The sequence below is a fragment of the Melopsittacus undulatus genome, chromosome 12 (assembly GCF_012275295.1).
Source record: "Melopsittacus undulatus isolate bMelUnd1 chromosome 12, bMelUnd1.mat.Z, whole genome shotgun sequence".
NCBI classification, from domain to species: Eukaryota; Metazoa; Chordata; class Aves; order Psittaciformes; family Psittaculidae; genus Melopsittacus; species Melopsittacus undulatus.
Genome location: NC_047538.1, coordinates 5,113,061 through 5,126,278, shown reverse-complemented (window position 1 = coordinate 5,126,278; position 13,218 = coordinate 5,113,061). Strand labels below are relative to the sequence as shown.

Sequence of the window (13,218 nt, the reverse complement as noted above, 5' to 3'; positions counted from 1 at the left end):
TGTAATAGTGACTCTAGATCTGAAGATTTAGCTTTCCTGTGTATGATGCTTTTACTTGTGACTTGAACAGATGAACTTCCCTGATTGCTGGGGCAGAACTGGGGGAGCCTGCAGCTCCTTCCTTTCAACTGCAAAAGTTTGTGTTAGATCTGGAAGTTTTAATTAAATCTAGTAGGGACATAGAAAGAAATTTTTATTTTATCTATTGCTTGATTATAGGACTTAACCCTACCTGTCAGTCATTCTGATTTGAGGCAGAAGTATGTTATCTTGGGAAAGAAAAGGTCTTTGCTTCAACTATTTGTTATCTGAGCCACTGAGTCATAGTGGATGATGTCAAGGATGAGATGTTTACAATGATAAGAGGGATGAGATGCTTCACACTGATCAGAGTGATGCAGAGGAACTCTTACTATTGAGCTTTTACTGTGTGTTTTTCCAGGACTTTCTATCGGTTTGAAGCAGTTTGGGATAGCTCCTTGCATAACTCCCTTCTCCTCAACCGAGTGACACCATATGGAGAGAAGATATATATGACCCTTTCTGCTTACCTTGAGGTTAGAGATCTGCGCCTTCCTTTTTGCTTGTGACTCAAGTATAACATTGAGACAGCAGACAGTGTGTACCTGAGATAAATACTGACAGGTCTAAGTGATCTTTGAATCCTGAGGCCAGGGAAAGTCTTTATTCATTTTCTGAGAGCAGGGTGGAAAAGTTTATTCACAGTTAAAGGGCTACAGACGTCAAGGTATTACTGCCTCACAACAAATGTGAAATGAATCTGCTGATCTTCTCTTCCTGTGCCTCATTTTATCTATCTTTGGATCTGAAAATCCATTGAAATCAGCAAACACTGCTATGTAAGTACTATTAGTACTAAAACACTGACCTAGCTTTTGGCTTTCCATGCAAGACGCTGTTGTCTTGTGTAGAACTTCACTCACAAGATGCATCAAGTACTTCTACAGTTCTGTTTCATAGGAACACATAAGAAAACCCTTCACCAAAGACACAAACAAGAACAAGTTTCATAAAGCTGTCCACTAAAAGAGGGAAGCAGTGTAACTTGCCTTAGTTGTCTGCAGCCACTCATTCATTGCTGTTCTTTCTCTTAGCTTGACCATTGCATCCAGCCTGCTGTTATAACAAAGGATGTCTGTATGGTCTTTTACTCTCGAGATGCCAAGATCTCCCCACCACGATCACTGCGCAATCTCTTTGGCAGTGGCTACTCCAAATCTCCAGATTCGTAAGTTCAGTGACCAGTTTTGGTATCCATGTTTTATGTCAGTGTACTACGGTTTTTGTCTTAGAGAGCATGGGGGGAATGCAGCTTTGTTCCCTTTATTTCTTCCTTGAAATCCCACCTAGTTCTAGTTCTCCAGTCTGATTTTGGTCATTCATTCTTGAATATATTTCAGTGAAACTCTGATGGCTTCTGTACTGACCCCTTTTTCAAACTTTTGACTGAATAGTTGGGAAGAGATCCATTGTTCAAGCTTGTACATAGATGATCCTGAGCTGGAATTTACTGCAGTAAAGTGGCTACTTGCTGAGTTGAATTGGTGGTGGGGAGGAGCATGGGGGATGCCACTTGCAGTCTGTTCTGGCTATTTTATGTCAAGATGAGAATTCAGATGTAGTTCTAACTTACAACTATACCTAAATTTCTAATTTGGGGAACACTTAACTAAAGCTAATACATTTTATATTTGAAATTAATAACTCCTTTTCCCTTCTGGTTTCTTGTGAATAGCAATCGTGTAACCGGGATCTATGAACTAAGTTTATGCAAAATGGCAGACACAGGAAGTCCAGGTAAGCAGTGACTGGGTGTTCAAGTGACAAATGTGAATTACTGCAGAAAATTCCATAAGCAGAATGGAGTAAACACTTCTGTCCCTATGGGAAGCAGTTCTTGTGTTTCACAGGAGCAGTGGAACATTGCTATTGCATTAAAAACTTATGCAGGCTTTTATTTTCCACTCGGGTCTGTGTTTTACCATTGGTGAGCCAAGGATTCACTGATAACTTTACATTTTCTGACATGGGTATATAAGGGAACTGGGCATGTGCCTGGATCAGACTTAGGGGGCATAGGACATGGCTTATAAGTAGCACAGTTGAGACTTTGTATTTGCAGCAGTAGAGGGTTCTCTTGGTCCTCATAACTGATATCTGGTGCAAGCTTGATAACTTGGAAGGAATGCCGTTCATGTAGTATCAATATATTTTTCCTTTAAGACCTAGCAATTGAAGTTCTTTTATTTACTTAGGTTGAACAGGAGTTTGCATTATATCCTGATCAATAGAAATTATCTGAATGAAGAAAGCTGGAAGAAATCAAATCTCTCTGAAGTGTGTGACTGCTGTTAATGGAATCATTGCTATGTATTTCCAGCCCAACAGCAGAAGTATTGAATCTTCAAAGATTGCTAATTGGTAGTGTGTGTTAGTGCATCCCTCAAACTGTTTTTAACATGCCTGGTGTTGCTTCTTGATGTTCAGGAATGCAGAGGAGGAGGAGGAAAGTCCTGGATACATCTGTGGCTTATGTGCGAGGAGAGGAGAACCTGGCGGGTTGGAGGCCCAGGGGTGACAGCCTCATTCTTGAGCATCAGTGGGAACTGGAGAAACTGGAGTTGCTGCATGAGGTGAGTAAAGAGATGGGGAAGGGGAAGAAAAAGCAGAGCTATACCTTTGAATTTGCCTTTGATCTTCTGAGCTGAATGAGTTCCCAGGTGACAGTTTGTTCCCCAAGTCAAGACTTAAGTAAATTCTCTAACAAAGATAGAAAGTATGTGGCTGGCTGCTGGATAGACTCTTCAGCTCAGAATCAAAGTGTATTCAATTTCTAGTGCTATTGTAAACTCTGTAAGTGCTTACTGGTGTGACTCTTGAAAGAATGCCTAAGAATTCGGTTCCTGTAAAGTAGGCAACATCCTGGAGCAGATGACACTGATTTCTTTTCTTACCAGGTGGAAAAAACCCGACACTTCCTTCTGCTTCGTGAAAAGCTTGGTGACAGCATCCCCAAGTCCCTGAGTGACTCACTGTCTCCCAGTCTGAGCAGTGGAACCCTCAGTACCTCCACCAGCATTTCCTCACAGATTTCAACTACAACATTTGAGAGTGCTGTGACACCCAGTGAGAGCAGTGGCTATGACTCAGCAGATATAGAGAGCCTGGTAGATCGGGAGAAAGAGCTGGCCACCAAGGTATAACATGAGAAAAACATCATGAGTCTAAATTGGGGTGCCAGAGATGATTAAATGTTAATGATGAGCAGGCAAATATCCAGTATTGTGTGAGCTTCATTTTAATGTGAAATAATGTTTTCAGCAGCCAATGCTTGTGGCTCAGTTTGTGCTACGGCTGTACCTCATCCCCCTTCATTAGTAGTTCTGTAAATGAAACATTCTAGTTTATCCTTTTTATCCTGTTTATCCCTTCAAGAGCTGCCAAGTTTGTCTTGGCAAAGAGCCTTTTGTTTTTCAATTTCTCTGAAAACCTAAATGTAAAATCCTTTTCTGTGTGTTGTTTGTTTTCCTTCCCCACTTTAGTGTCTGCAGCTTCTCACTCACACTTTCAATCGGGAATTTAATCAGGTGTACAACAGCATCAGTGATTGTAAGGTAAATATTTCATGCAATACAATGCATTGTATTTGTAGTACAATAGCAATATGTTTGTAGTTTGTGGAATCTGATTCTGTGAAGACAAAACACTTCATAGTAATTTCTTTATTTTCAGTCTGCTGGAAGCATTTGGCTATTCAGCATCAGGAATTGCATATTATAATTAGAAATGGTGTGAACTTGGGCTATATATATACATATATCTTCCAGTTTATTAGCAGGCTATATTTCCTATATTTCCCTACATACACTTTCCTGGTGTAAAAGGATAAATTACACTATATTTCCCTACATACACTTTCCTGGTGTAAAAGGATAAATTGGCTTTTTAAACTCTGGCTATAGATACAGGGAACTCGAAGTTGCAAACTAGATAGTCTGATATGCTGTTGAGGAAGTCAGGGTGTGAATAGTAAGTAGTTTAGGACTTTAATAACAAGCTGTGCCTACAAAAGTGCCATTGTATTTTCACTCAAGATGGGTTTATGATGGTTGTGTGTGAAACTTTGACTAGCAAGTGGGGAAATGGTTGGTAGAAATACCTTCTACTATCTGAGCCTCCCGCATTCTCAGTGCTATGTTCTAGTCTGGATTGTACCAGCTACCAAAAAATGCCCCTCTAATATATTGCTTGTATTTGTCCTTGTAGTTGTCAGATATTTCCCCCATCGGGAGGGACCCCTCTGTGTCAAGTTTCAGCAGTGCCACCCTCACACCTTCATCTACCTGCCCCTCTCTGGTGGATTCAAGATGCAATTCAATCGACCAGAAGTAAGTATAGGGCATTCATAGAAACCCGCTACCTCTCAGTGCTTCACAAACCTCTTTGCTATGCTTTGATTTACTTTAATCCCTCCCTTCCTTTTCCCTGCTTTCAGGTGTTTCTCTGTACAACCCCCTTCCTTCATCTTCTCCAATCACTTGGAGAATTATTTTTCCCCATTTTGTTCTTTTAAAGTATTTTTTCTTTGTGTGGAAGAACAGTCAGATGTGTGGCATTCCGGTGACCGGTGCAATGTCAGTGTGCAGAGTCCACAAGTTTTAGTCAGAGCTCTGTTAAAAAGGCCTACTAACAACAACACAGGATAAACCGTTTGGACAGTAATCTCTGTTTATGTTTCTCACCTGTATCTAGAGAAGATGTTTGTCATTAAATTGGGACTGATTACTTAGTGAAAGATGTGATTTGTACCTTCTCAACCTAACATCCCTGAGGAGTGCTGATGAAGTAGTACATTTTATATGAAACCATAGTAAATTGGGCAAGAGAAAAAAGGGAGAAGTAATGGGGAAACAATTTACTGGTAATTACTTGAAGTTTTATTCCATAGACTTCAATGAAATGCTATCTGATACTGTACAAAAGGATCCCAATGTCGTACAAAAGGATCCCAATGTCATACAAAACTGGAAGATGAGACTTGTAAGACAGGCGAGGCTGTAGAAGCATTTTAAATTCCATTGTCTCATTCAGTTGGTTTATTGTGATTTACTTCTTTCTCCACTCTTATTTTTAAGAACACCAGAAGCAAATTCTCGTGCCTCCAGTCCCTGTCATGAGGTGGAACAGTTCCAGCTAATTCCTACGGTAGAAACTTCCTATCTTGCCAGAGCTGGAAAGAATGAATTCTTAAACCTTGTTCCTGATATTGAGGAAATCAGACCAGGGTGAGTTTTCTAATGTGTGACCATGGCTTCCTGAGAGCTGCCACAAGGGCTTTCTGAGATTTGTAGGGTTTTATGCCCCATTTGACAGAGTTAAATTAAACAAGTGATAGCAGAACTGCAGGATCTTTTATGATAGAAGCAGGGTTGATGTTAATATCTCTGCAGCATTCATTCCCTGCATCTACTTAATAAACAGGATTTTCAGTGACTTGAATATAATGTTTGCTATCATCAATACAATGGCTAAAGCTCACTGAAGTAGAGATCTTTGTGGCTCCTTCTTTCTGTCAGACTTTTGCATAGTTATTGAAGACAAAATTCAGTGTGCTATAGAAGAACTTCTTCATAGTACTGTTTGTAGACAAATCATAGTAAGGACCAGTGCCTTGCACAGTGTTTTGCAGTTTGATGTCTTATTTAGGGGAAAATGTATTCCTGTTTATCTGTGGGTTTGTTTTTTCCAGCTCTGTGGTCTCAAAGAAGGGATACCTCCACTTCAAAGAGCCACTCTCCAGCTCCTGGGCCAAGCACTTTGTGGTGGTTCGCCGTCCCTATGTTTTCATTTACAACAGTGACAAAGATCCTGTAGAAAGAGGAATCATAAACTTATCCACAGCTCAGGTGGAATACAGTGAGGATCAGCAGGCAATGGTCAAGGTCAGTCTGCAGCTATCATTTATTTACCCATAGAGCTGGGATGTTACAGGTAGTAGTGCATCCATACAGTCCTGTGTGTCATCTCTGACCCAAGGAAAATGCATCTGTGTCTTGGACAATGTCTGGTATCTGATGATTCTGGCCACAAAGGCCCAGTTTGTTCAGGGCTTCTTCTGTTTCAGACGCAGTTGTACGAGACTAAAACAAGCTGCTGTTACACATCGTATTTTGCTTTTATGAACATATGTTGGTACCATCACCCTGTATGTTTAGTCTTGTTTCTGTGGTGTTTTGGGGTTGTGTAGAAAGAAGATCCCAAAGCAGCACACATAAGCATCCTGCAAAGAATCAAATTAACTTTACTGGTCCATCTCAGCTCTTAAAGTCCATACTTACGAGTTAACACTATAATTTGTAGAAGATGTCCCATCTGACTGACTAATAATATCCTGGAAATGACCAATGAAAGACCTTAGGTCTTGTGTTGTTCAGGAATGTGCCACAGCAAACTTTCCCTCAGAGAGGAAGTGTGCATCATGTGCTTGTAGTCTTCAGTAACTTAAATTGTCCTTAATATTCCAGACACCCAACACGTTTGGTGTATGCACAAAGCATCGTGGGGTCCTGCTCCAGGCCATCAATGACAAAGACATGAATGACTGGTTATATGCCTTCAATCCACTTCTTGCTGGCACAATACGGTAAGAGACAGCTCACAGGCAGAATGCTGCAGAGCACAAACAGTGAGAGAGTCATAAGCAGGAGGCTGAGAGTTTGCCACAGAATTTAACCTTGCTTGTTCTGAGTTTGGTGGGTGAACTGAGAGGGGAAGTGGGGCAACAAAGGGAAAAGCAAACCAAACAAGCCCTGTAGTTCAGAAATGCAGTGGCTGTTGCTTTGCCTTGTGGCGTTCCTAGCAGATGTATCCAGTTTGAACATGGGTGCTAAGCTTCATGCAGTATTGAGTGTGGAGGCCACAAAATGGTTTCCTTATAGGGCTGTTTTACAGATTCCTAAGGCTTCTTACTCCCTCTGTGCAGGTGGGTCTGGGCTGTGAGTTGAAGCAGAAATCCTCATTTCCCTCCCTTTTCCTGAACTTCTCTAGAAGCCATTCCTTTAACATGGGTCACAGATATCCCCTGCTTGCTGGAGAGGCCTGGCTACACTATAGGAGCTCTTCCTTTTAGTTAAAAATAGCTAAAAACTTAACTATTTTTGTACAGCATCAGATAATTTCTTAACAGTGCAGTCCTTAAAAGATCCTGTCTTCCTGTAAAAGAGCACAGCAGAAGAGTGAGAAGCCTTTCTCATTACAGCCCTTGATATGTTTTACTTATGGAATAAACTAGGACTATATAGAAGGATTTAAGAAAAAGGTGGACAGATTGGGGAGGGAAGAGCAATAAACTTCCAGAACTCAACAAATGCTTCTTTATTTCTTTCCTGTGCAGGTCAAAACTGGCTCGAAGACGCACGGGCCAGCTGAAGTACTGAGTCCATGTAATGTTCTCATCTGTTCTCCCTAACTCACCTTCCGATAGATGAAGTGTTACCTCTCATTTTCTCTTTGTGATTCTTGACAGTTTCTCTTGTATGTAATCCTGTGGCTTAACATCCCCTCCCCTCCCACCTCCTTCAGCACATTTCCTAGGTATTCTAACTGTACCTTGTTTCTTTTCACTTGTACTGAGGATTGTACCTAGTAGCATGTGGCCAAACTAAAAGAGAAAGAAAAAAAAAAAAGCAAAAAAATGAAGTGATTTATGCACGACTCTAAAAAGAGAAAAAAAAGTTATTTATTTTAAATTCTAACAATTGTTTTCCCATTTCCAACCGACCTTTCGGAGTCTGTCCCACTGTCCGTTGTTGTCTGTCTGGACTGCTGCAGGGCTTCATTCAGTTTGTGACTTGGCAGTAGTCATTGGTTCCCTCAGGGCAATGTTCTAATGCCAGGGAAAGAGAAATTCTTCTATGTAGACATTACCCAGGGAGGAACTGCAATAGCTCCTCAGGCTTTCTGGATCCAGCCTCTTATTTAAACTCTGTTGAAAGCTGATATTGGACAAATCTTATCTGGGCAGACTGGATTTTGGACTTGGTGTGAGTTTTTAGTTTCCAGGGTCCATTGGGTTAGGCATGAGCTGGAAAAGAATAGGGAACAAACCAGGAGGGGCTGGCTAGAATAATCTGCCTTTAGACTCTTACAGGGTTCAGGGGAGCAGTGCTTGGCTTTAACTCTTTCCCAGAACACTAACACTCACTACTCTGCCACTGAACTGAGCTGAGGAGACAGAACTTGTGCTGATACGAGGAAAAATAAAGCACATCGATCAAATATTAGATAGAATCCCTAAGGTTTTAGGTGCTCAGCCTCATATTTGGCAGATGGAGAGTGTTAAGTGGAAATGAAAGTGTGGTTGGTCCCTAGAGCCCTTTCAGAAGAGCACCGCAGGAGGGCAGTGTCTCCTCTTCTGCATTTGATCCTGACTGCAGAGTTCCTGGAGCAACAGCTCTCACCTCTCTTGTAAGGGATGTGCGGTTGCCATTGGTATGTTGGGATACACTGCGGCATCATTCCGCAAGGCCTGCTTCATATATGTATCTCTTATCTGCAATACTCTGATGACATCCCATCTGTTCATGGGGAAGGCATCCTCTGTCTACAGAATACTTTCTAGACCTAGCACTTGCAATATTCCCCAGGGAACAGCAGGACACTTTCACTTCCTTTTGGAACAACTGTTGAATGTCTCCTAATTTCCCTGCTACAATTTTAATGAGCTAACCCCCCCTCATTAGTTTTAACTTCAGAATTGATCCTCCCTGGAGGACAGATCAGGAGGACTCTGGTCCTGGTCAGTGGGTGCAATAATTGGCTTCTTGTTGATCAGCTGGGTGGTGTTAGTGCTTGACCTACAATGTAAGTTCTTGTGGCCAAGGTTTTGGTCCTTGCCCCAGTAAAAGAACGCAGAATGAGTTTCCAAGAAGTGAACTCATCTTTCTTAGTTAGGTTTTCAGGGAGGTTGGGAGGAGTGGTGGTTTCTTTCACTGTGTTTCAGACTGCTGTGCTATACTTTGACTGCCCTGGGCATTGACAGGGCTGGCTGTGATCCTGGGGGATGGACAGGGATTTCATCCTGAGGTTCTGACCTCTGAAGGGAGAGGTAAAAGAGTTTTGTTCCACTATTACAGTAGGCACATCTAGGGACACTCCAGCTCAAGAAGGTCATTTGGATTCAGCTTACTCATCACACGTTAGAAACTCTGTGGCCAAAAGTGGACATGGGACTGGCATCAGCTGAGCAATTTCTAGCTTTATGGGGTTTTCATTCTCCAGTAAAGTGCAATGCATGAGACCTCCTAACAGCATGGTTGGCAAAGGAGCAGGGAGATGGAGTCTGACACTTGCTAGGACATATCTTTATGTATCTCGAGATAGTACTCAAGCTAAATCATGTGCTCACGCCATCTCCAGTGGTCCTCAGGTTTATTTCAGAACTGGAAGCCAGAGTGAAGGAGCATCCTGGGGACCCAGGAGCATAATAGGGATTTAATTTCCTTTTATTTTCCTTCTGGTTTTGTCTTGTTTAAGTGTGTGTGACTTAACACAGTGATGCTGTTCCTTTGTTATGCAATGGACGATAATGCACTTCCAGTGTGTGGATACATCAGATTTGTCAGTGCTGCAGGAGGGCTCCTCAAGCTGGAGCTAAGCCGATCTCAAGAATTAGGTTAATTTTAAGCACTAAAGTTGTTGCTGCCATCACCACTGTGTGTAATGAAGGTGGAACCAGTTTGAGGAGGCAGTGATTTAGGTGGTGGGATTTTGTGACACACTTGAGAGCATTTAAGTTTTATCTTTTTCTTTTAACTAGAAGAATACTAGTTTGCTAAGTCTTTGCTTTGGATAAGGCAGAAAATGAGCTAAGGAGATGGAGGCATTGCATAGAAACACGATTAAGGGATCTTCCTTTAAAAGCAGGAAGAGACAGAGGCTTATTTTATACAGAGCTGGAAGTGGTACAGCTGTGTTGCATAAATGTTACTCTTCTACCTAAAGACTGCAAGCAGCTTCTGGTGACTTGATGTTGCTGTGGATAACAGATCATCAGAAGAGAAAAATTCTATTTTTAAGCATCAGTATCTCTTAAAGCTTCATAATCTGTGACTAAAGATATTTGTTGTGTGGGGTTCAAATGGGCATTACTGTTTTCAGGTCTGACAAAGGCATACAGTTAGAGTTTCTCACCAAATTACTGAAGCCTACGTTGAGACATCTGTTTCCCTGCTTAAAACTGGACTGAAATCAATTCAAGTTTTCTTTAGAAGGATAATGAAGCAAAAGATTTCCATTTACTTTAAAGCTTCTTTAGTCTAGCCCAACATGGTAGACATTTCTTTCTAAAAGCAGAGCAAGAAGAGGAAAACTAAGTCCTAAGCTGCCTTCTCTTGGCATTTAGAAGTGCACTCTTGGTCACCTACTGTGTGTATGTGTGAAGTCCTGGAGTCAAACAGCTCTTGGGGCTCCCCCTCTGGAGACAAGGCATCATGCCATGGGCCTGCCAACCCACTCGGCATAAGCACCAGTAGGTGTTCTTGGGGAGGATGAGTGCAACACTGCGCTGTGTTTTAGGGTTTTATGTTCCTCATTGAAAAGAACAAAACTGCCCTTTTTTGTCCATTGAAAATCATGTCATTGATGTTGGGGCTTCCTGGATATTTTAAAGCTAAGCTAAACCTCCTATACTGTTTTTTAGAAATGCACTTTAAGTACCTTTTCAAAGAAGATTCCTATATTCTGGGATGCAGAAGGGAAGGCAATACTATTTCCAGACCACTAAAGAAGGGGTTTTTTTGGTCAGTGTCCAATAGTCCTTATTACTGATTCACAAGGTATTTCAAAGCGAAGACTTAACTTTTGCTGCTTGTACCTAATTTACAGGGATTTAATTTTATGTAATGTATTGTATATTTATACATCTGTAATTAATTGCACATTAGATAACCAGATTAGCTTTGGTATAACACCCATTGGTACTATACAATCAACTAATACAGCCTATGCCTATGCATCTTTCTGGTACTCTTACACAGTCTTAAGTTTGTGTTAGTTTATACCATGGTGGGTGTTTTTGTTGAAGCTGCAGCTGTGAACGTGCTGCTGGAAGGAAGGATACTGCTGCTGGAAGGAAGGATCCTGCTGCTGCTCTGGATGGTTTGCTGAATGTACTTCAAAATGGGTCTCTTAATGTGTGCGTTGCATCTCTTCATTGTAGTTAACCCCAATATGTGGTCTGAACTATACTGTATGTAGCAGGAATGTATTAATTTTGTGCTTCCTTGTTTAAAAACATCAGCTGTTCAAGAACAGGATTGACTTATTTTTTGTTCAGAAGGCCATTTATGCATTCTAAGTATTTGAAATTAAAACTAGTCCAACCCGAACCAGATGGTTGTGTCCAATGTTATTTGAAATGGTTTTTATATCAACAGGATCAGCTGTGTATTCGGAAAACTGAGGGTGTGGAGGTCATAAGTCTTCAATTCTTGATGTTGCCAAGTTATTGACCTGATCCTGAGCAGCACTGAACCTCTTGCCTGCCCTGAAACCAGGGGTTAGAAGCAGAGAGAGTCTTGAACGCTCAGCACTTCCCAGGATCAGGTCTTGATTTTCCACTCTGCTTGTTCATACTTCATGTGCAGTTGATTCAGGTTCTTGCATTTGGACATTAGCCATGGTGTTGCACTCACATACACACTTTTAATTGCAGTCCTCATTCCCCTGTTTGATCTCTCTGTACACAAGGTATACAAGGGATATGCTGTGTAAGTGGCCTTCTTGAACAAAAAGCTCTTTGCAAACTGATTTCATCCCAGCGAAGGAGTGTATCAGCAACACTGTACATTAATTTCAGGTTTTCATTTTCTTATTTTATTTTGTAAATATATCCGAGATTTGGAGCTTGAGTATACAAAATGTAAATATAGTTCATGTATTTGTACTAATTCTGATCCATTTGCTGTATAGCCTTAGGTGTGCAATGCAGATATCTAACTGTGTATGGTAACCTTGCACCACTGAGTTGTTAGTGAACGAGGTGAAACAATAAAGGTACAACCAGTGCATTAGCAGATGCAATGTGTGCTCCTTTTATTATGATTTAATTGCTAGTATCTTACATTGATGAGTTGTTTTCAAAACCTGTCCTGAACAAGGTTAGGCTTTTATGAAAAGAAAATTGTCTTGCCTGTTGTTGAGAAAGATGAGAGGATTTATTGTTCCTCATCCTTTTCCCATTGGATTTATTGTTCTTCATCCTTTTCCCTTTGGATTTATTGTTCCTCATCCTTTTCCCTTTGTGTTATGCAGAACTGTGGACACTTTCAAAAGCTTCTTTTGCTTCAAAGATAAAACAAGACTGTCACAGAGCTGCCAATGCTCAACTTGACCATTAAAGATGACAGGAGGATGAAATGAAACCACCAAAATGTAACAGCAGAGTCTAAGGCACCAGCTCTGTGGACAGGGATGTGTCAGGGAATCCTCAGGAATCACCTCTGTCTTGGTCTGCAAATGGAAAGTTCCTTCACTTTTAAAAGTCATGGTGAAGAAGCTGCACAGGGCATTCCCAGAGCATTGAAGGGCCCCAAGAAGGGGCCACTACCTGATGTCAAACACCTCTCATAACTGCAGAACAGCTCCTTGATGGCAAAATGCTGATACCAGGCTGCTGGCTGGATCTGTTCTTTATATGAAAAGCTGTCACAAAGCTGCTGGCTTCTTGCTGCTGCTGTTGATTCCTTATTTATTTACCAATTCAGCACGTAACTGTTAACTGTTCTGGTTGCTCTTCTGAGAGCTTGTTTGATACTTCAGAGAAACCATTACCTGTTCTACTGCATTCGTGTTCATTCTCACCCACACATGGTGGATTTGCCAACACTGGATATTTAAGATTCAGCTGGACAGGGTGCTGAGACATCTTGCTTAGATCACCCTTGCCTAAAAGGGTTGGACCAGGTGATCCTTGAGGTCCCTTCCAACCTGGGATTCTATGATGCTATGATTCACTCTAAGTGCCCAAATATAAGGTGAACCCAAAACTTTACTGCCAGTCTTTATGTTCAGAATATACCTTTAATAGAAAGTAAAGATGTTTAAAGTGTGGATGTGCCTTGGTGGTGCATCTGACTGACCCCAGCAGAGCTCAAGGCCAGGTTGGACGGGGCTTGGAGCAACCTGCTCTAGTGGAAG

At 41.4% G+C, this 13,218-nt stretch overlaps 1 protein-coding gene across 1 annotated transcript in view; it reads left to right on the top strand.

The window, feature by feature from the left end:
* Positions 1-12,097, top strand: part of KIF1B (kinesin family member 1B) — a 93,438-nt gene extending 81,341 nt beyond the window's left edge. Inside the window, exons 37-47 of the mRNA XM_031044266.2 lie at positions 443-557; positions 1,116-1,249; positions 1,757-1,818; positions 2,509-2,654; positions 2,979-3,218; positions 3,564-3,635; positions 4,288-4,409; positions 5,157-5,306; positions 5,771-5,963; positions 6,546-6,664; positions 7,415-12,097. Of these exons, the coding sequence (XP_030900126.1) occupies positions 443-557; positions 1,116-1,249; positions 1,757-1,818; positions 2,509-2,654; positions 2,979-3,218; positions 3,564-3,635; positions 4,288-4,409; positions 5,157-5,306; positions 5,771-5,963; positions 6,546-6,664; positions 7,415-7,457 (1,396 nt within the window). The 3' untranslated portion in view covers positions 7,458-12,097. The remainder of the gene's footprint in view (positions 1-442; positions 558-1,115; positions 1,250-1,756; positions 1,819-2,508; positions 2,655-2,978; positions 3,219-3,563; positions 3,636-4,287; positions 4,410-5,156; positions 5,307-5,770; positions 5,964-6,545; positions 6,665-7,414) is intronic.
* The last annotated feature ends 1,121 nt before the right edge of the window (positions 12,098-13,218 follow it).